The sequence below is a fragment of the Entelurus aequoreus genome, linkage group LG22 (assembly GCF_033978785.1).
Source record: "Entelurus aequoreus isolate RoL-2023_Sb linkage group LG22, RoL_Eaeq_v1.1, whole genome shotgun sequence".
Taxonomy (NCBI): domain Eukaryota; kingdom Metazoa; phylum Chordata; class Actinopteri; order Syngnathiformes; family Syngnathidae; genus Entelurus; species Entelurus aequoreus.
In genome coordinates, this window is record NC_084752.1 from 39,385,112 (window position 1) to 39,407,750 (window position 22,639).

A 22,639-nucleotide genomic window follows, 5' to 3' on the forward strand; every position below is an offset into this window, starting at 1 on the left:
AGGAAACTAAGACAAACGCAGAGGAAAACTAAAACTTGATCAAACTGTCAGGGACAACCCTGACACCTTCACTTCTAACAATCGGTATCGGCCCTGTAAAAACACATTGGTGGACTTCTAGTTAGTGAACAACTTTGTCATCCAGGTTGCTTTTAAGCGGGCCGTTAAAACACCTTTGAATGCTCAGGTTATGGGTGTGGCCCGGAAGTCTCGCTCCGTCACGGTGTTCACACTGGAAGAAGGTTTCATCCGCTCAGCTGTGGCTGAAGAAGAACACTGGCTGATCGTCAACGCTCACCGCTCCTCATCAGCCAAGGTTTTGTCCAGGTGAGAAAAACTTCATCATCATCAACTCCTGCCATGAAAAAGGTTAAATAAGGTGTTTTTCAGGCAAACCTTCACCCTGGTGGGCACAGAGGCCGGACCTCTGGAGGCTGCTGGGAAAGACCCTTCCATGGTGGTCAAGTCCATTGATGCCAAGCTGGCAGCTGTTGGTATCGTGGCGGAGAAGATGACATCCAAGTGCAAGAAATGTCCCTCTGTGAGTGATGTGTGCCACACTTTTCTCCTGGAACTCTTTGTTGCCCATTGCTAGACAGAGGGATGAAAACTATCACAATATAAGTGTTTTGTATTGGTCCATATTGCTAAATATTATTATTTTTTCTGACCTATCGAAAATTAGGACAATAAGAAAAATATACACTATATTGACAAAAGTATTTGGCCACCCATCCAAATGATGAGAATCAGGTGTCCTAGTCACTTGGCCCGGTGTATCAAATCAAGCACTTAGGCATGGAGACTGTTTCTGTGAAAGAATGGGCCGCTCTCAGTGATTTCCAGCGTGGAACTGTCATAGGATGACACCTGTGCAACAAATCCAGTCGTGAAATTTCCTCGCTCCTAAATATTCCAGAGTCAACTTTATTATAAGAAAAGTGAAGAGTTTGGGAACAACAGCAACTCAGCCACCAAGTGGTAGGCCAGGTAAACTGACAGAGAGGTCAGCACACCTGTAAGTATGTGTATATGTGTATGTATATTTGTGTATATTAGGGCTGCAACTAACGATTAATGTGATAATCGATTAATCTGTCGATTATTACTTCGATTAATCGATTAATAATCGGGTAAAAGAGACAAACTACATTTCTATCCTTTCCAGTATTTTATTGGAAAAAAACAGCATACTGGCACCATACTTATTTTGATTATTGTTTCTCAGCTGTTTGTACATGTTGCAGTTTATAAATAAAGGTTTATTTATTTATTTTTTTAAATTTTTTTTTTTTTTTAAAAGCCTCTGCGCATGCGCATAGCATAGATCCAACGAATCGATTACTAAATTAATCGGCAACTATTTTTATAATCGATTTTAATCGATTTAATCGATTAGTTGTTGCAGTCCTAGTGTATATATGTATGTATATGTGTGTGTATATATATATATATATATATTTATATATATATATATATATATGTATGTATGTATGTATGTATGTATGTATGTATGTATGTGTGTGTATGTATATGTGTATGTATATATGTATATGTGTATATATATATAAAAATTTGTATATATATGTATGTATGTATATATGTTTATATGTATATAAACATATACGTATATGTGTGTATATATATAAAAATGTGTATATATATGTGTGTATATATATAAAAATGTGTATATATATATATATGTGTATATCTATATACACATATACGTATATGTGTGTATATATATATATATATATATATATATATATATATATATATATATATATATATATATATATATATATATGTGTGTATATGTATGTATGTATAGATCGAACATTTTATCGAACGCATTTTTTAATTGATATTGATTACGTGTCTATTGCGAAATATAATGATCTGGCGTTATCGCCCAGCGCTAGTTATAGATATGTTATGGGATCGGATCGGGGGCCAGTATCTGCCAAGCCCAGCCGATCTTTCCAGCAGCTGTGGGCTAAACATCGTACTCACGTGAAAGATCCCTTCAAAAGGGAAGCATGCTATAACTTTTTTTTAAATTGTTTTTCTCATTGTTTTTGTTTTTATTATAAAAAAAAAACATATTTTTTAGTTTTTAGTAGTTTTTGCTTTTGTTAAACCCTTGTGCACTATCCACTTTATTTTGTAAAAATCATCTGATTTACAACAATATTAGCACATTCTAAATGTAATAAGATCATTATTATCTATTGTCAAAGTATCGGATGGGATTGGATGCCTGCCGATTGTTATTTTCTAAAGCCGATTGTTATTTTCTAAAGCTGATTGTTATTTTCTAAAGCTGATTGTTATTTTCTAAAGCTGATTGTTATTTTCTAAAGCTGATTGTTATTTTCTAAAGCTGATTGTTATTTTCTAAAGCCGATTGTTATTTTCTAAAGCTGATTGTTATTTTCTAAAGCTGATTGTTATTTTCTAAAGCTGATTGTTATTTTCTAAAGCTGATTGTTATTTTCTAAAGCTTGAACCACTGACTTGCTTAGTGTTGTGCCTCTCAGCTTTTTGAAGACTGGAAAGCTGTTCAGAAGAAACTAGAGCCGGAGAGTTTATCCAAGGCCGCGGCCCCTCGCAGCTTCCTGGCCCTCATCCAGAGCATCAGAAAAGGATCCAAAGACGAAATCCTGAAAGTGCTGAAGAGCGCCAGCAAAACTTCTCTGTAAGCAGACCTTTCCTTCATGACATCATCACTCTCATTCTGTAAGTTCATTGAATATTTCATCTTGGACCCTCCGTTCATCAATTGGACTTTCAATATCAGTCCTCAAGTGGTGGATGCTGTCACCTCCTCCCAGACCTCTGCATCTTTGGATGCCATGCTTCAATTCCTCAACTTCACCGACGCCAAAGGTCTGGTTCTGCAGGAGAGGTTTCTGTATGCCTGCGGATTTGCCTCGCATCCCAACGAGCGCATGCTGCAGGCTCTGTTGGTCAGTGCGCACGCTTCTCAACGCACAAAGACACGGACCAGTTACTTAAACTTTTTGGTGTGGGTGTGCAGGAGATTGCTAGAGGGAAGATCGGCAGCACGGACATCAAGGAGTCTGTGGTGATCATTATGGGAGCCCTGGTCCACAAGCTGTGTCAGAAAGGAGGATGCAACTTGCCGGTGAGTCCCAAGACCAGGATCTTCATTTATGTTTGTGTGTGTTTCGCCTCCTTCTTCTCGGTGGAAGGACGGCGTGGGGTTGTGAAGGATCAAGGACGACGCCGGTGATGATCGTTGAACAAAGACTCATTTATTGATGGAGCGGGGATAACATCAGGTCCTGCAAGTTACGTGTGGAGGATTCTAACCAAATGATATCAGACAAGCAGTTCTTCTAGACCAGTGGTTCTTAACCTTGTTGGAGGTACCGAACCCCACCGGTTTCATATGCGCATTCACAGAACCCTTCTTTAGTGACAAATCAAATGTTGTTTTTTTTCAAATTCAAGACAAAGTTATATGTTTTTGGTAACACTTTAGTATGGAGAACATATTCTAAGTAACACAGACTTAATTTAGAGTTATTTGGACACTAGGGGAACATATTCTAAGTAACAAAGACTTAATTTAGAGTTATTTGGACACTAGGGGAACATATTCTAAGTAACAAAGACTTAATTTAGAGTTATTTGGACACTAGGGGAACATATTCTAAGTAACAAAGACTTAATTTAGAGTTATTTGGACACTAGGGGAACATATTCTAAGTAACAAAGACTTAATTTAGAGTTTTTTGGACACTAGGTGAACATATTCTAAGTAACAAAGACTTAATTTAGACTTTTTTGGACACTAGGGGAACATATTCTAAGTAACAAAGACTTAATTTACAGTTATTTGGACACTAGGGGAACATATTCTAAGTAACAAAGACTTAATTTACAGTTATTTGGACACCAGGGGAACATATTCTAAGTAACAAAGACTTAATTTAGAGTTATTTGGACACTAGGGGAACATATTCTAAGTAACAAAGACTTAATTTAGAGTTATTTGGACAATAGGGGAACATATTCTAAGTAACAAAGACTTAATTTAGAGTTATTTGGACACTAGGGGAACATATTCTAAGTAACAAAGACTTAATTTAGAGTTTTTTGGACACTAGGGGAACATATTCTAAGTAAGAAAGATTGAATTTAGAGTTATTTGGACACTAGGGGAACATATTCTAAGTAACAAAGACTTAATTTAGAGTTATTTGGACACTAGGGGAACATATTCTAAGTAACAAAGACTTAATTTAGAGTTATTTGGACACTAGGGGAACATATTCTAAGTAACAAAGACTTAATTTAAGAGTTTTTTGGACACTAGGGGAACATATTCTAAGTAACAAAGACTTAATTTAGAGTTATTTGGACACTAGGGGAACATATTCTAAGTAACAAATACTTAATTTAGAGTTATTTGGACACTAGGGGAACATATTCTAAGTAACAAAGACTTAATTTAGAGTTATTTGGACACTAGGGGAACATATTCTAAGTAACAAAGACTTAATTTAGAGTTATTTGGACACTAGGGGAACATATTCTAAGTAATAAAGACTTACTTTAGAGTTATTTGGACACTAGGTGAACATATTCTAAGTAACAAATACTTAATTTAGAGTTATTTGGACACTAGGGGAACATATTCTAAGTAACAAATACTTAATTTAGAGTTTTTTGGACACTAGGGGAACATATTCTAAGTAACAAAGACTTAATTTAGAGTTATTTGGACACTAGGGGAACATATTCTAAGTAATAAAGACTTAATGTAGAGTTATTTGGACACTAGGGGAACATATTCTAAGTAACACAGACTTAATTTAGAGTTATTTGGACACTAGGGGAACATATTCTAAGTAACACAGACTTAATTTAGAGTTATTTGGACACTAGGGGAACATATTCTAAGTAACAAAGACTTAATTTAGAGTTTTTTGGACACTAGGGGAACATATTCTCTCGACCCCAAAAGGGACAAGCGGCAGAAAATGGATGGATGGATGGATATAAAATAACCTAAATATCCACTTGACGTATGATTTCAAAGCAAGTTATATTGTAAAATTCCAATACATTTTTATAATTTACAGTGTTTTTTGTTGTAAAATTTTTAAAACGTTTACCAAATGCATGTATCGTATGCATGTTCAAAATTACAGAACTGAACTGTTTTTTACAGTCAATTCTGGCGACTTAGCTGCCAGTTTTTTGTTTTCTTACAGTAAAATCTCCAGTTCTTTTTATGTAGCATTATTTTTGGGATAAGGGTAATTCCCATTTCCAGTAATATGTTGTAAAAATCACCGTAAATATTATGATAAAATTCTAGCGAGTTACTAGAAAAAAATGTTTTTTTCCATTTACTGTAATGTGTTGTAAGAACACTACATTTTGAAGTAAAACTCTAGTGACTGAGTTGCTAGTTTTTTACTGTAAAATCTACAGATAATTATTTTTTACAGTAAAATCTACAGTTCTTTTTATGTACCGTAGTATTATTTTTGGAAAAAACGGTAATTCCCATTTCCAGTAATATGTTGTAAAAATCACCGTAAATTTTATGGTAAAATTCTGGCGAGTAACTAGAAAAATTTTTTTTTTTCCATTTACCGGTACTGTAATGTGTTGTAGGAACACTACATTTTACAGTAAAACTCTAGTGACTGAGTTGCTAGTTTTTTACTGTAAAATCTACAGATAATTATTTTTTACAGCAAAAAAATCTACAGTTCTTTTTATGTAGCATTATTTTTGGAAAAACGGTAATTCCCATTTCCAGTAATATGTTGTAAAAATCACCGTAAATATTATGATAAAATTCTAGCGAGTTACTAGAAAAAAATGTGTTTTTCCATTTACTGTAATGTGTTGTAAGAACACTACATTTTGAAGTAAAACTCTAGTGACTGAGTTGCTAGTTTTTTACTGTAAAATCTACAGATAATTATTTTTTACAGTAAAATCTACAGTTCTTTTTATGTACCGTAGTATTATTTTTGGAAAAACGGTAATTCCCATTTCCAGTAATATGTTGTAAAAATCACCGTAAATATTATGGTAAAAATCTGGCGACTTACTAGAAGAAGAAAAATATTTTTTCCATTTACTGTAATGTGTTGTAAAAACACTACATTTTACAGTAAAACTCTAGTGACTGAGTTGCTAGTTTTTTACTGTAAAATCTACAGATAATTATTTTTTACAGCAAAAAAATCTACAGTTCTTTTTATGTACCGTAGTATTATTTTTGGAAAAACGGTAATTCCCATTTCCAGTAATATGTTGTAAAAATCACCGTAAATATTATGGTAAAATTCTGGCGAGTTACTAGAAATTTAATTTTTTTTTTCCATTTACTGTAATGTGTTGTAAAAACACTACATTTTACAGTAACACTCTAGTGACTGAGTTGCTAGTTTTTTTACTGTAAAATCTACAGATAATTATTTTTTCCAGTTTATGTATAAATGTATTTATTATTCGCTGTGGCTTGTAACAGGCCCTCAATAAAAAGGAGTTTGACCCCCCAGTTATAAAGCGATTTAGGGCTCATCTCTCCTCTGTCTTGGTGTGGCTCGTATGTTATCACACATGTGCATGTGGCGCTTATTGGCCATACTTTATTACCTGCCCACAACGATGAACAGAACTGGCAGTTTGCTCGCCCCCAGGAATGTATCGACCTTACACAATCTGGGGAAAACATGTTATTTCATAGTCTAATAGACACTACATGTAAAGGTGTTTGACGGCATCCTACTTCTCAGACAGTGGTGCAGGTCAAGAAGATGATTCTGGCGGGTCCGGACAGCACGCAGGATGAAGCCCAGGTCCAGATGTTCCTCCTGGCCCTAAAAAACTCTCTGCTCCCTGAGGCCATTCCCATCTTCACCAAATATGCTGAGTCGGAAGTGGGCGCGTACAGCACCATCGCCCTCACCAGTCTGCAGAGATACGATGCCACGCTCATGACGGACGAGGTACGTCGTCATGCACCAACCGTTTGCAACCAACAGAAGTTCATATATCGTTGATCTGTTCCTTCAGGTGAAGCAAACGGTGAACAGAGTTTACCACCAAAACCGACGGATTTATGAGAAAAACGTGCGAGCTGCTGCCGCCGACGTCATCCTCAGCAGCAAGCCGTCATACACGGAGGTGAAAAATCTCCTCTTGTCCATCGGCCACCTGCCTCATGAGATGAACAAGTACATGTTATCCAAGATCCAGGACATCCTCCGCTTCCAAATGCCCGCCAGGTGTGTTGATGGACAACACAACTCCGACTGACCACATTTTACTGACGTCTTCTTCTTCTTCTTCCAGCAAAGTGCTGAGACAAGCTATGCAGGATATAATTGCACACAACTATGACCGCTTTTCAAAATTCGGGTCATCGTCCGCATTCTCAGGATTCATGGCAAGTAAGTGTCGCGAGGATTCACAAATTTCTACGAACATATATTCATCTGTTTCAATACAACTCACGTAGAGTTAGGGATGATGTTTGATAAGGAATTATCGAGTTCGAGTCTATTATCGAATCCTCTTATCGAACCGATTCCTTGGCGATTCTCTTATGGAGTCCAGATAGGTTGTTGTATATGGAAAAAAACACACAATATTTGGTTTAACAAAAGCTCACTTTTATTATATAATAAAAAAATAAAATCTAATAAATAAATAAATATTGACTGTTACCCACCTAAAAAAATACAATAAAATAAATAAATATTGACTGTTGTTATCCAAAGTATATTAAGTGGGATTTTTCAGAGAAACAAATATATACAGTAACACAAAAACAAGCTGTCTCTGTGATCACTATAGGTGTATAAATAATAATATAGTGTTAAATAAAATCAGTCCCTTGGGCACAAAACTGGAAATAATACAGCTCTCCAAAAAGTGCACTTCTGCTGCTATTTGACATAACTGTTTGTTATGATGCTTTGACATTTTTGCACTTTATTTCTTTATTGAAAGAACATTCTATGAAGAGAAAAGTTGTTTGCAAATGAGGTTACAATGCTAATAAATGAAAAGTTAAAGCTAAAAAAAGAAATACACTTTATTGAGTTAACATTATTTCTTTATAGGGGGAAAAATGTTATGAGCGAGAGAATATAACAACTACACTACCCAGCATGCAACGGGAGTTACGAGCATGCGCGGTAGCCCCGAAAAGTGTTGCATGTCGCCACGCTGTGAAAGTAAACGTCAAGAAGTCAGCCAACACGCCTCGTCTGCATTATTTATAATTAGACAGACAACACATCTACAGTGTGATTTTGTAACGTTTACAAGGAAAGAAAAACAAAAGTTGAAAAAGGGAGATATGTTGTATATATATGTATGTGCTGCAGTGTTGTATATATATGTATGTGCTGCAGTGTTGTATATATATGTATGTGCTGCAGTGTTGTATATATATGTATGTGCTGCAGTGTTGTATATATATGTATGTGCTGCAGTGTTGTATATATATGTATGTGCTGCAGTGTTGTATATATATGTATGTGCTGCAGTGTTGTATATATATGTATGTGCTGCGGTTGCTTTAAGAAGGTTGTGACAGCTGCCGTAAAGGAGGTGCGTTGCTAGCCTGGTTGCTATGTTTCCGGTTGGTGGTAAAAGTGTTGGTCATGTGTTTTACCCTGCTCAAATCTCTCAGTAAAGTTATTCGATGGATTATAGCTTTTGTTTTGAAATTTATTACACCTTGGAGCGCTTTTTTCCGTCCATTGTTTTCCTGCTTTCGCTATCTGCGCCTAATGACTGAGCTACGTGACGTCAATTCTTGTGATGTCCCACGGAGCATTTCTGGTCGGGACGGGATTCGAATAAAGAATCAACTCTTTTCCTTTACTATAGTGGTCTCGATAACGGGTACCGGTTCTCAAAAAGGGATTCGAGTCCGAGGACTCGGTTCTTTTCTCATCAAACAACCTGGAAAACCGGTTTCGAGTATCATCCCTACGTAGAGTTGTGTTGTCCAAACAGGAATGGATAACTAAGTGGTCTAGTCCAAACTTTCCTATCAAAAAAGGCTTTCAATCTTCCTCTAAAGGGTTGAGAAACACTGAAGTAGATCAAAAAGACAGTTTGATTTTCATTTTATATTTCAAATTTTAAAAAAAATAAATAAATCACAAGTCATCCATCCATCCATCCATTTTCTATCTCCAGCGCCCCCCGCGACCCCGAAGGGAATAAGCGGTAGAAAATGGATGGATGGATGGATGACTTGTGATTTATTTATTTAAAAAAAAATTTGAAATATAAAATGAAAATCAAACTGTCTTTTTGATCTAGTTCAGTGTTTCTCAACCCTAGGGCCATTGTTGGGCAGCTGTGGTCCGTATGGCCCACAGCGGTACTCACTTGTAACACACTTTCCCACCACTTGTGGCAGTAGTGATAATATCAAACAAACAGAAGAAGTCCTAGAGAAGTTTCATAAGCGCCAAAATTATAACTAAAGGGGTGAAGCTGTACTTTCATTTGCACTTTAATTTTATTGATAGATTAGTTAAGAAACATATTCATTAAGTTGATATATTTTAGCACGACATAACTGTATGTAAATGTGTTTTCCGTCAGTTATTGAGGCACTTCTTATGCAGTATATTTGGTTAGTACTTATTTTTCCTTAGCTTAGGGTTATGTGTTTAATAAATAATAAAAACACATGTTTTTATGTTATTTGAAATATGTCGTAAACTGTAAGTAGGTTCGATATATTTATTGAATATGATGAAAATCAAGAGTAAGACTACTAATTCAGTGTTAGTATTTTAGTTTCTGTAGTGGAAAAGTTGGGCCCCGAGGTCAAAAAGGTGAAGAACCCCTGCTACAGTTATTGCTTTTCTATTTGATTTTTTTGTATTTAAAAAGGAAATTCAGATAATGCGATTTGTATTTCACTTGTCATTCAGGAGAGAACACACAGAAGATCATACAAATAATAACAAATTAAAAAGATGGTTTGACAAAAACAGACTATTTCAGTAAAAGTAAAATAATGCTATTTGGTAACAGTAGAAGAGAAAGTCAAACACAAATACAAATAGACGGAGTAGACATTGAAAGGGTCAAAGAAAACACATTTTTGGGTGTAATAATAGATGATAAAATGAACTAGAAACCTCGTGTAGAAAATAAACAACATAAAGTAGCAAGAAACACGTCAATAATGAATAAAACAAAACATGTTCTAGACCAAAAATGACTTCATATTGTCTACTGCTCACTAGTGTTACACATCTGACTTATTGTGCAGAAATATGGGAAATAACTACAAAAGTACACTTCATTCATTAACTGTGTTACAAAAAAGATCAGTTGTAATTAGGGATGTGCCGATATCGGCCAATAAATGCGTTAAAATGTAATATCGGAAATTATCGGTATCGGTTTTTTTATTATCTGTATCGTTTTTTTTTTGTTTTTTTTAAATTTTTTTATTAAATCAACATAAAAAACACAAGATACACTTACAATTAGTGCACCAACCCAAAAAACCTCCCTCCCCCATTTCTTTCTGTTATTAATATTCTGCTTCCTACATGATATATCAATATATATCAATACAGTCTGCAAGGGATACAGTCCGTAAGCACACATGATTGTGCGTGCTGCTGCTCCACTAATAGTACTAACCTTTAACACTTCATTTTACTCATTTTCATTCATTGCTAGTTTCTATGTAACTGTTTTTATATTGTTTTACTTTCTTTTTTATTCAAGAAAATGTTTTTAATTTAGTTATCTTATAAGCGGTAGAAAATGGATGGATGGATATCTTATTTTATTATTATTTTTAAAAAGTATCAATCAATCAATCAATGTTTATTTATATAGCCCTAAATCACAAGTGTCTCAAAGGGCTGTACAAGCCACAACGACATCCTCGGTACAGAGCCCACATACGGGCAAGGAAAAACTCACCCCAGTGGGACGTCGGTGAATGACTATGAGAAACCTTGGAGAGGACCGCATATGTGGGTAACCCCCCCCCTCTAGGGGAGACCGAAAGCAACGGATGTCGAGTGGGTCTATAAGTACCTTATCTTCACCATACCTGGTTGTCCAAATTAGGCATAATAATGTGTTAATTCCACGACTGCATATATAGGTTGATATCGGTATCGGTTGATATCGGTATCGGTAATTAAAGAGTTGGACAATATCGGAATATTGGATATCGGCAAAAAGCCATTATCGGACATCCCCTAGTTGTAATAATACATAATGTTGGATATAGACAACATACAAACTTTATTTATGAAATCACAATTATTGAAATTCAATGATTTGGTGCATTTGCAAACATGTAACATGATGTACAAAGCTAACTATAACCTGCTAGCCAAGAATGTACAACAATTCTTCTCAACAAAAGAGGAGAAATATAATCTTAGAGGAAAATGTCATTTAAAACATTTGTATGCACGTACAACATTTAAGACCTTTAGTATATCAGTATGTGGAATGAAATGATGGAATGGATGAAGTAAATAAATCAAATTACCGTAATTTCCGGACTATAAGCCGCTACTTTTTCCCCTCGTTCTGGTCCCTGCGGCTTATACAAGGGTGCGGCTTATATACGGCCTGTTCTTCTCCGACACCGACGAAGAGGATTTGGGTGGTTTTAGTACGCAGGAGGAAGACGATGACACAATGATTAAAGACTGACTTTTCATATACCGGTAGGCTGGTTATTTTGATAACGTACAGGCGAGCACTTTGTATTACTTTGCACCGTTGTATTATTTGTACTCTGCACGAATGCTGTTCGCCATGTCAAAGATGTGAAAGTTTGATTGAATGATTGAAAGATTTATAGTTAATAAATGGGACGCTTTGCGTTCCCAAACAGTCATCTCTGTCCCGACAATCCCCTCCGTGGTAGCAGGAACACCTATATACTACGCTAATTATACATCAAAACCCTGCGGCTTATAGTCGGGTGCGGCTTATATATGGAGCAATCTGTATTTTCCCCTAAATTTAGCTGGTGCGGCTTGTAGTCGGGTGCGGCTTATATATGGAGCAATCTGTATTTCCCCCTAAATTTAGCTGGTGCGGCTTATAGTCGGGTGCGGCTTATATATGGAGCAATCTGTATTTCCCCCTAAATTTAGCTGGTGCGGCTTATAGTCGGGTGCGGCTTATATATGGAGCAATCTGTGTTTCCCCCTAAATTTAGCTGGTGCGGCTTATAGTCGGGTGCGGCTTATATATGGAGCAATCTGTATTTTCCCCTAAATTTAGCTGGTTCGGCTTATAGTCGGGTGCGGCTTATATATGGAGCAATCTGTATTTTCCCCTAAATTTAGCTGGTGCGGCTTATAGTCGGGTGCGGCTTATATATGGAGCAATCTGTATTTCCCCCTAAATTTAGCTGGTGCAGCTTATAGTCGGGTGCGGCTTATATATGGAGCAATCTGTATTTCCCCCTAAATTTAGCTGGTGCGGCTTATAGTCGGGTGCGGCTTATATATGGAGCAGTCTGTATTTTCCCCTAAATTTAGCTGGTGCGGCTTATAGTCGGGTGCGGCTTATATATGGAGCAATCTGTATTTCCCCCTAAATTTAGCTGGTGCGGCTTATAGTCGGGTGCGGCTTATATGTGGAGCAATCTGTGTTTTCCCCCTAAATTTAGCTGGTGCGGCTTATAGTCGGGTGCGGCTTATATATGGAGCAATCTGTATTTCCCCCTAAATTTAACTGGTGCGGCTTATAGTCGGTGCGGCTTATATATGGAGCAATCTGTATTTCCCCCTAAATTTAGCTGGTGCGGCTTATAGTCGGGTGCGGCTTATATATGGAGCACTCTGTATTTCCCCCTAAATTTAGCTGGTGCGGCTTATAGTCGGGTGCGGCTTATATATGGAGCAATCTGTATTTCCCCCTAAATTTAACTGGTGCGGCTTATAGTCGGGTGCGGCTTATATATGGAGCAATCTGTATTTCCCCCTAAATTTAGCTGGTGCGGCTTATAGTCGGGTGCGGCTTATATATGGAGCAATCTGTATTTCCCCTGAATTTAGCTGGTGCAGCTTATAGTCGGGTGCGGCTTATATATGGAGCAATCTGTATTTTCCCCTAAATTTAGCTGGTGCGGCTTATAGTCGGGTGCGGCTTATATATGGAGCAATCTGTATTTCCCCCTAAATTTAGCTGGTGCGGCTTATAGTCGGGTGCGGCTTATATATGGAGCAATCTGTATTTTCCCCCTAAATTTAGCTGGTGCGGCTTATAGTCGGGTGCGGCTTATATATGGAGCAATCTGTATTTCCCCCTAAATTTAGCTGGTGCGGCTTATAGTCGGGTGCGGCTTATATATGGAGCAATCTGTATTTTCCCCTAAATTTAGCTGGTGCGGCTTGTAGTCGGGTGCGGCTTATATATGGAGCAATCTGTATTTTCCCCTAAATTTAGCTGGTGCGGCTTGTAGTCGGGTGCGGCTTATATATGGAGCAATCTGTATTTCCCCCTAAATTTAGCTGGTGCGGCTTATAGTCGGGTGTGGCTTATATATGGAGCAATCTGTATTTTCCCCTAAATTTAGCTGGTGTGGCTTATAGTCTGGTGCGGCTTATATATGGAGCAATCTGTATTTTCCCCTAAATTTAGCTGGTGCGGCTTATAGTCGGGTGCGGCTTATATATGGAGCAATCTGTGTTTTCCCCTAAATTTAGCTGGTGCGGCTTGTAGTCGGGTGCGGCTTATATATGGAGCAATCTGTGTTTTCCCCTAAATTTAGCTGGTGCGGCTTGTAGTCGGGTGCGGCTTATATATGGAGTAAGGCTGCAGCTAACGATTATTTTTCTATCGATTAATCTATAGATTATTTTTTCGATTAATCGGTTAATCTATAGATTATTTTTTCGATTAATCTATAGATTATTTTTCCTTTTACCGATTATTTTTTTATTCAAAATGAAGATGAAAAAATAAATGTAGGCCCGTTTTTTCAAAAGGCATGGCTTTTATTTACAAAAAAAAAGAAGTATGGCCACTCAGTCAACATTGACAACAACATGACTAAATATTCTGTAACAATGTAAACATTTAAAACTTTTAACATTTAACAAAATTAAAAGTAGCTTATTTGCTTTTTAATGTGCAAATATAAAAGTCAACATCCAGTGCAAATCTTAATATTCTGCAATAGTGTAAGCATTTCAAAAGTAAAAGTATTGCTTATTTTGCTTTAAAATGTGCAAAAATAAAGATAAACATCCAATACAAAAAAGTGCAAAACGAAATATTCTGTAACAACAGTGTAAACATTTCAACAAAAGTGAAAGTATTGCTTATTTGCTAAAATGTGCAAAAATAAAGATAAACATCCAATACAAAAAAGTGCCAATCTAAATATTCTGGAGCACTGTAAACATTAAGTATTGCTTTTAAAATGTGCAAAATAAACATCCAGTCCAACACAGTACACAATAACCAATTCTACTCATTCCAGGGAGTGACTAACAGTTGTAATGAAGAAAGGTTAGCATGTCTACATGCTATGCTTATTTTCTTGTTTACAATATTCCCAGCAGCTGAAAATAGGCGCTCAGAATGGGTCGATGTTGCTGGAACTGAGAGCTAATTAGCCTTCACCTCAAACCAGGATTGCGAGTGAGCTGAGCTGCAGTTTAAGTTTCTAGAAGGTCAACGGGCTCATAGTGATGTTACTAGTAGTTGACTGGGAGGTGTTTATTATCATTTGGGGAAAGTCCGCTGCCTGATGCTCACCTGCTAAACACCTATCTGCTCCACGCTGAAGCGCTGACTACATGCGCTCTGAATACGCACTGCTGATTGGCTGATAATGCTGCGTGTGTACCAATCAGATGGTTGTGTGGGTGGGACAATGCTGCGTGTGTACCAATCAGATGGTTGTGTGGGTGGGACAATGCTGCGTGTGTACCAATCAGATGGTTGTGTGGGTGGGACAATGCTGCGTGTGTACCAATCAGATGGTTGTGTGGGTGGGACAATGCTGCGTGTGTACCAATCAGATGGTTGTGTGGGTGGGACAATGCTGCGTGTGTACCAATCAGATGGTTGTGTGGGTGGGACAATGCTGCGTGTGTACCAATCAGATGGTTGTGTGGGTGGGACAATGCTGCGTGTGTACCAATCAGATGGTTGTGTGGGTGGGACAATGCTGCGTGCTGTGACAGAGGCAGAGGAGCGAAGCAGCTTGTTAAGACTTTAGCAGCTAAAGTTAGCTTTGGCTTAGAAACTCGTTCGGTACACCCCCGTACCGAACCGAAAGCCCCGTACCGAAACGGTTCAATACAAAACACGTACCGTTACACCCCTAGCAGATACAAATGACACATTCATGTTTTTGTGTAATGATGACAACGTATGCTAACGCGGACGATTGACTAGTTGATGGTTTTCTTTTCAAATGTTCGTTCATAGCCGTTGTGCTGCTATGATAGGCCATTTCCGCTCGACACAGTGTGCATACAACAACATTATTAGGCCGTTTATTGAAATACTCCCACACTTTTGACCACTTTTGGCATGCTTTTCCCCCCTCGCTCGCACCGCTCGCATCGTCTTCTTTGATCGTCTGCTTTGCGCTTCGCCATGACGGTAGTGTGACGTCATTATGCGACGCGTCGACGCACAAAAACGGCGTCGACGTATTTACGTAACCGATGACGTCGACTACGTCGACGCGTCGTTTCAGCCTTAATATGGAGCAATCTGTATTTTCCCCTAAATTTAGCTGGTGCGGCTTGTAGCCGGGTGCGGCTTATATATGGAGCAATCTGTATTTCCCCCTAAATTTAGGTGGTGCGGCTTATAGTCGGGTGTGGCTTATATATGGAGCAATCTGTATTTTCCCCTAAATTTAGCTGGTGTGGCTTATAGTCGGGTGCGGCTTATATATGGAGCAATCTGTATTTTCCCCTAAATTTAGCTGGTGCGGCTTATAGTCGGGTGCGGCTTATATATGGAGCCATCTGTGTTTTCCCCTAAATTTAGCTGGTGCGGCTTGTAGTCGGGTGCGGCTTATATATGGAGCAATCTGTATTTTCCCCTAAATTTAGCTGGTGCGGCTTGTAGTCGGGTGCGGCTTATATATGGAGCAATCTGTATTTCCCCCTAAATTTAGGTGGTGCGGCTTATAGTCGGGTGTGGCTTATATATGGAGCAATCTGTATTTTCCCCTAAATTTAGCTGGTGTGGCTTATAGTCTGGTGCGGCTTATATATGGAGCAATCTGTATTTTCCCCTAAATTTAGCTGGTGCGGCTTATAGTCGGGTGCGGCTTATATATGGAGCAATCTGTATTTTCCCCTAAATTTAGCTGGTGCGGCTTATAGTCGGGTGCGGCTTATATATGGAGCAATCTGTGTTTTCCCCTAAATTTAGCTGGTGCGGCTTGTAGTCGGGTGCGGCTTATATATGGAGCAATCTGTGTTTTCCCCTAAATTTAGCTGGTGCGGCTTGTAGTCGGGTGCGGCTTATATATGGAGCAATCTGTATTTTCCCCTAAATTTAGCTGGTGCGGCTTGTAGTCGGGTGCGGCTTATATATGGAGCAATCTGTATTTCCCCCTAAATTTAGGTGGTGCGGCTTATAGTCGGGTGTGGCTTATATATGGAGCAATCTGTATTTTCCCCTAAATTTAGCTGGTGTGGCTTATAGTCGGGTGCGGCTTATATATGGAGCAATCTGTATTTTCCCCTAAATTTAGCTGGTGCGGCTTATAGTCGGGTGCGGCTTATATATGGAGCAATCTGTATTTTCCCCTAAATTTAGCTGGTGCGGCTTATAGTCGGGTGCGGCTTATATTTGGAGCAATCTGTATTTCCCCCTAAATTTAGCTGGTGCGGCTTATATATGGAGCAATCTGTGTTTTCCCCTAAATTTAGCTGGTGCGGCTTGTAGTCGGGTGCGGCTTATATATGGAGCAATCTGTATTTTCCCCTAAATTTAGCTGGTGCGGCTTGTAGTCGGGTGCGGCTTATATATGGAGCAATCTGTATTTCCCCCTAAATTTAGGTGGTGCGGCTTATAGTCGGGTGTGTCTTATATATGGAGCAATCTGTATTTTCCCCTAAATTTAGCTGGTGCGGCTTATAGTCGGGTGCGGCTTATATATGGAGCAATCTGTATTTTCCCCTAAATTTAGCTGGTGCGGCTTATAGTCGGGTGCGGCTTATATATGGAGCAATCTGTGTTTTCCCCTAAGTTTAGCTGGTGCGGCTTGTAGTCGGGTGCGGCTTATATATGGAGCAATCTGTATTTTCCCCTAAATTTAGCTGGTGCGGCTTGTAGTCGGGTGCGGCTTATATATGGAGCAATCTGTATTTCCCCCTAAATTTAGGTGGTGCGGCTTATAGTCGGGTGTGGCTTATATATGGAGCAATCTGTATTTTCCCCTAAATTTAGCTGGTGTGGCTTATAGTCGGGTGCGGCTTATATATGGAGCAATCTGTATTTTCCCCTAAATTTAGCTGGTGCGGCTTATAGTCGGGTGCGGCTTATATATGGAGCAATCTGTGTTTTCCCCTAAATTTAGCTGGTGCGTCTTGTAGTCGGGTGCGGCTTATATATGGAGCAATCTGTATTTTCCCCTAAATTTAGCTGGTGCGGCTTATATATGGAGCAATCTGTATTTTCCCCTAAATTTAGCTGGTGCGGCTTATAGTCGGGTGCGGCTTATATATGGAGCAATCTGTATTTTCCCCTAAATTTAGCTGGTGTGGCTTATAGTCGGGTGCGGCTTATATATGGAGCAATCTGTATTTTCCCCTAAATTTAGCTGGTGCGGCTTATAGTCGGGTGCGGCTTATATATGGAGCAATCTGTATTTTCCCCTAAATTTAGCTGGTGCGGCTTATAGTCGGGTGCGGCTTATATTTGGAGCAATCTGTATTTCCCCCTAAATTTAGCTGGTGCGGCTTATATATGGGGCAATCTGTATTTCCCCCTAAATTTAGGTGGTGCGGCTTATAGTCGGGTGTGGCTTATATATGGAGCAATCTGTATTTTCCCCTAAATTTAGCTGGTGTGGCTTATAGTCGGGTGCGGCTTATATATGGAGCAATCTGTATTTTCCCCTAAATTTAGCTGGTGCGGCTTATAGTCGGGTGCGGCTTATATATGGAGCAATCTGTATTTTCCCCTAAATTTAGCTGGAGCGGCTTATAGTCGGGTGCGGCTTATATTTGGAGCAATCTGTATTTCCCCCTAAATTTAGCTGGTGCGGCTTATATATGGAGCAATCTGTATTTTCCCCTAAATTTAGCTGGTGCGGCTTATAGTCGGGTGCGACTTATATATGGAGCAATCTGTATTTTCCCCTAAATTTAGCTGGTGCGGCTTATAGTCGGGTGCGGCTTATATATGGAGCAATCTGTATTTTCCCCTAAATTTAGCTGGTGCGGCTTATAGTCGGGTGCGGCTTATATATGGAGCAATCTGTATTTTTCCCTAAATTTAGCTGGTGCGGCTTATAGTCGGGTGCGGCTTATATATGGAGCAATCTGTATTTCCCCCTAAATTTAGGTGGTGCGGCTTATAGTCGGGTGTGGCTTATATATGGAGCAATCTGTATTTTCCCCTAAATTTAGCTGGTGCGGCTTATAGTCGGGTGCGGCTTATATATGGAGCAATCTGTATTTTCCCCTAAATTTAGCTGGTGCGGCTTATAGTCGGGTGCGGCTTATATATGGAGCAATCTGTATTTTCCCCTAAATTTAGCTGGTGCGGCTTGTAGTCGGGTGCGGCTTATATATGGAGCAATCTGTATTTTCCCCTAAATTTAGCTGGTGCGGCTTGTAGTCGGGTGCGGCTTATATATGGAGCAATCTGTATTTCCCCCTAAATTTAGGTGGTGCGGCTTATAGTCGGGTGTGGCTTATATATGGAGCAATCTGTATTTTCCCCTCAATTTAGCTGGTGTGGCTTATAGTCGGGTGCGGCTTATATATGGAGCAATCTGTATTTTCCCCTAAATTTAGCTGGTGCGGCTTATAGTCGGGTGCGGCTTATATATGGAGCAATCTGTATTTTCCCCTAAATTTAGCTGGTGCGGCTTATAGTCGGGTGCGGCTTATATTTGGAGCAATCTGTATTTCCCCCTAAATTTAGCTGGTGCGGCTTATATATGGAGCAATCTGTGTTTTCCCCTAAATTTAGCTGGTGCGGCTTGTAGTCGGGTGCGGCTTATATATGGAGCAATCTGTGTTTTCCCCTAAATTTAGCTGGTGCGGCTTGTAGTCGGGTGCGGCTTATATATGGAGCAATCTGTATTTTCCCCTAAATTTAGCTGGTGCGGCTTGTAGTCGGGTGCGGCTTATATATGGAGCAATCTGTATTTCCCCCTAAATTTAGGTGGTGCGGCTTATAGTCGGGTGTGGCTTATATATGGAGCAATCTGTATTTCCCCCTAAATTTAGCTGGTGCGGCTTATAGTCGGGTGCGGCTTATATATGGAGCACTCTGTATTTCCCCCTAAATTTAGCTGGTGCGGCTTATAGTCGGGTGCGGCTTATATGTGGAGCAATCTGTATTTCCCCCTAAATTTAACTGGTGCGGCTTATAGTCGGGTGCGGCTTCTATATGGAGCAATCTGTATTTCCCCCTAAATTTAGCTGGTGCGGCTTATAGTCGGGTGCGGCTTATAGTCCGGAAATTACGGTACTAATATGATCCACCTTAAGAGACTGTTCCAACTACAAATGTTCACAAAGTACACACAACAAGAATTATGATGAACATCTTCAACACTTTTTTTTTTTTTTTGAGATAAAGATTATTATTGTATTTAATATGTGTTTACTTACTATGGTATATTATTTATGTATTCATTCATTGTTCTGTTACAGAGAAGAAGGAATTGGGATACAATTGCTATGATATGAAAAGGGGTAGGATTAAATAAGCTCTGCTTCTTCCTGCTCCTTTTCGGACGTGCTGTAATGAAACAAGTGTAAACATGTGATGATGTCATTGTATCTTATACTTGTTCCACATAAACTGATTCATGAAATGACCAAAAGGTCCACAGATTCCTGTGCTGTGTGTTCATGTTGTTTGTCTGGGACTGACTGATTCATCCTCTCAGTTTCTCAATGAGTGTCTGACCACGTTCCTCGACTTCCCGCAGAATCTGCCGACGTGACGTCCACATACAGTCTGGACATCCTGTACTCGGGCTCTGGGATCCTGAGAAGGAGCAACATGAACATCTATGGTGCCAGTAAAGGAGCAGTGCTCCACGGACTACAGGTGGGACTTCTCAGCTGCTGCCGTCATTGAAACGTGCCCAGCGAGCCCAAAATGTTTTTATCGCTTCGCTCCCGCCGGCGTGCAGGTGGCCATCGAAGCGCAGGGCTTGGAGTCGCTCATCGCCGCCACGCCCGATGAGGGCGAGCAAGACTTGGAGTCTTTCGCCGGGATGTCAGCGCTGCTGTTTGACGTCCAGCTGAGGCCGGTCACCTTCTTCAAGGGCTACAGCGACCTCATGGCCAAAATGTTCTCCATGAGCGGGGAACCCATGAATGTAGTGAAGGGCCTCATTCTGCTCACCGACCATTCTGAGGTGTGTCCAAGAATCTTTATGTTTGACGCTTTTAAATTACAGAGTGAAACTATTTGGCATTTTGTATTAATATTTATTGAATTTTTACAACTTCATCAGCAGATACAATATATACAAGTATGTATTATATGAAAACAATAATTAGTAACTACTAGTTTTGTGGTGGGCAGCACGGTGGTACAGGGGTTAGTGCGTCTGCCTCACAATACCAAGGTCCTGGGTTCGATCCCGCACTCGGGATCTTTCTGTGTGGAGTTTGCATGTTCTCTCCATGGCTGCGTGGGTTCTACTCTGGCTTCCGCCCACCTCCAAAGACATGCACCTGGGGACAGGCCCCTCCCACCTCCAAAGACATGCACCTGGGGATAGGCCCCTCCCACCTCCAAAGACATGCACCTGGGGATAGGCCCCTCCCACCTCCAAAGACATGCACTTGGGGATAGGCCCCTCCCACCTCCAAAGACATGCACTTGGGGATAGGCCCCTCCCACCGCCAAAGACATGCACCTGGGGATAGGCCCCTCCCACCTCCAAAGACATGCACCTGGGGACAGGCCCCTCCCACCTCCAAAGACATGCACCTGGGGATAGGTTGATTGGCAACACTAAATGGTCCCTAGTGTGTGAATGTTGTCTATCTGTGTTGGCCCTGTGATGAGGTGGTGACTTGTCCAGGGTGTACCCCGCCTTCCGCCCGAATGCAGCTGAGATAGGCTCCAGCACCCCCCGCGACCCCGAAGGGAATAAGCGGTAGAAAATGGATGGATGGATGGATCTTTAACCCTTTTTTTTTTTTAGAGAAAGATTATTATTGTATTTAATATTTGTTTACTTACTATTAGAGATGTCTGATACTATCGGTCTGCCGATATTATCGGCCGATAAATGCGTTAAAATGTAATATCGGAAATTATCGGTATCGTTTTTTTTATTATCAGTATGTTTTTTGTTTTTTTTATTAAATCCACATAAAAAACACAAGATACACTTACAATTAGTGCACCAACCCACAAAACCTCCCTCCCCCATTCACACTCATTCACACAAAAGGGTTATTTCTTTCTGTTATTAATATTCTGCTTCCTACATGATATATCAATATATATCAATACAGTCTGCAAGGGATACAGTCCGTAAGCACACATGATTGTGCGTGCTGCTGCTCCACTAATAGTACTAACCTTTAACAGTTAATTTTACACATTTTCATTCATTACTAGTTTCTATGTAACTGTTTTTATATTGTTTTACTTTCTTTTTTATTCAAGAAAATGTTTTTAATTTATTTATCTTATTTTATTTGATTAATTTTTTTAAAAAGTACCTTATCTTCACCATACCTGGTTGTCCAAATTAGGCATAATAATGTGTTAATTCCACGACTGTATATATCGGTTGATATCGGTATCGGTAATTAAAGAGTTGGACAATATCGGATATCGGCAAAAAGCCATTATCGGACATCCCTACTTACTATGGTATATTATATTTAGTATAATAGCCCGGTTACACAGTTTGCATAGGCAACTGTGTTAAGATTCTTATATTGTTGGTATAATTTCTGTGTATTCAGGCTGTCAAAAATAAGACGTTTACTCATACGGTTATTCACCAAAAAATATCGCATGAATCATGTATAGATGCAGATTAATCACGCAATTAGTTTTTGACTGTATTTCACTCTAAAATACATTCTGGCTGGACTTTAGATGAAACTTTACCACATTTTTAGCAAATGAATTTTGTGCATTGAAGTAAAACATTTATCAAATGTAACTGGATGACATTCTGACTATGAAATTTGTGTCCAAATATTGTGGCGTTTTTTTATGGTAATTAAAATTATGCAAGCGAGTAATAACTTGTGATTAAATATGATTCATCCAAATTCAAAAGTGTGACATTAAGCAACCCGGAGTTGCTCTGATTTACGTTTTGGGCAATATTTCAGGGCTCCTTGCGAGGAAACCTCAGAATGTGTAAACTGCCATAAAGTGAAGCAGATGGCGAGTTATTGTGATGTCGAGA

At 39.2% G+C, this 22,639-nt stretch overlaps 1 protein-coding gene across 2 annotated transcripts in view; it reads left to right on the plus strand.

Moving 5' to 3' along the window:
- Positions 1-22,639, plus strand: part of LOC133639677 (microsomal triglyceride transfer protein-like) — a 61,643-nt gene that overhangs the window by 22,644 nt on the left and 16,360 nt on the right. For both annotated transcript variants that reach the window (XR_009823833.1, XM_062033189.1), the window contains exons 6-15: positions 188-327; positions 391-541; positions 2,541-2,698; positions 2,801-2,969; positions 3,041-3,148; positions 6,792-7,004; positions 7,072-7,283; positions 7,351-7,448; positions 20,177-20,298; positions 20,384-20,611. Coding sequence is in view for 1 of the 2 variants with exons in the window: in XM_062033189.1 (XP_061889173.1) it covers positions 188-327; positions 391-541; positions 2,541-2,698; positions 2,801-2,969; positions 3,041-3,148; positions 6,792-7,004; positions 7,072-7,283; positions 7,351-7,448; positions 20,177-20,298; positions 20,384-20,611 (1,599 nt within the window). In the remaining variant the exon portion in view is untranslated. The remainder of the gene's footprint in view (positions 1-187; positions 328-390; positions 542-2,540; positions 2,699-2,800; positions 2,970-3,040; positions 3,149-6,791; positions 7,005-7,071; positions 7,284-7,350; positions 7,449-20,176; positions 20,299-20,383; positions 20,612-22,639) is intronic.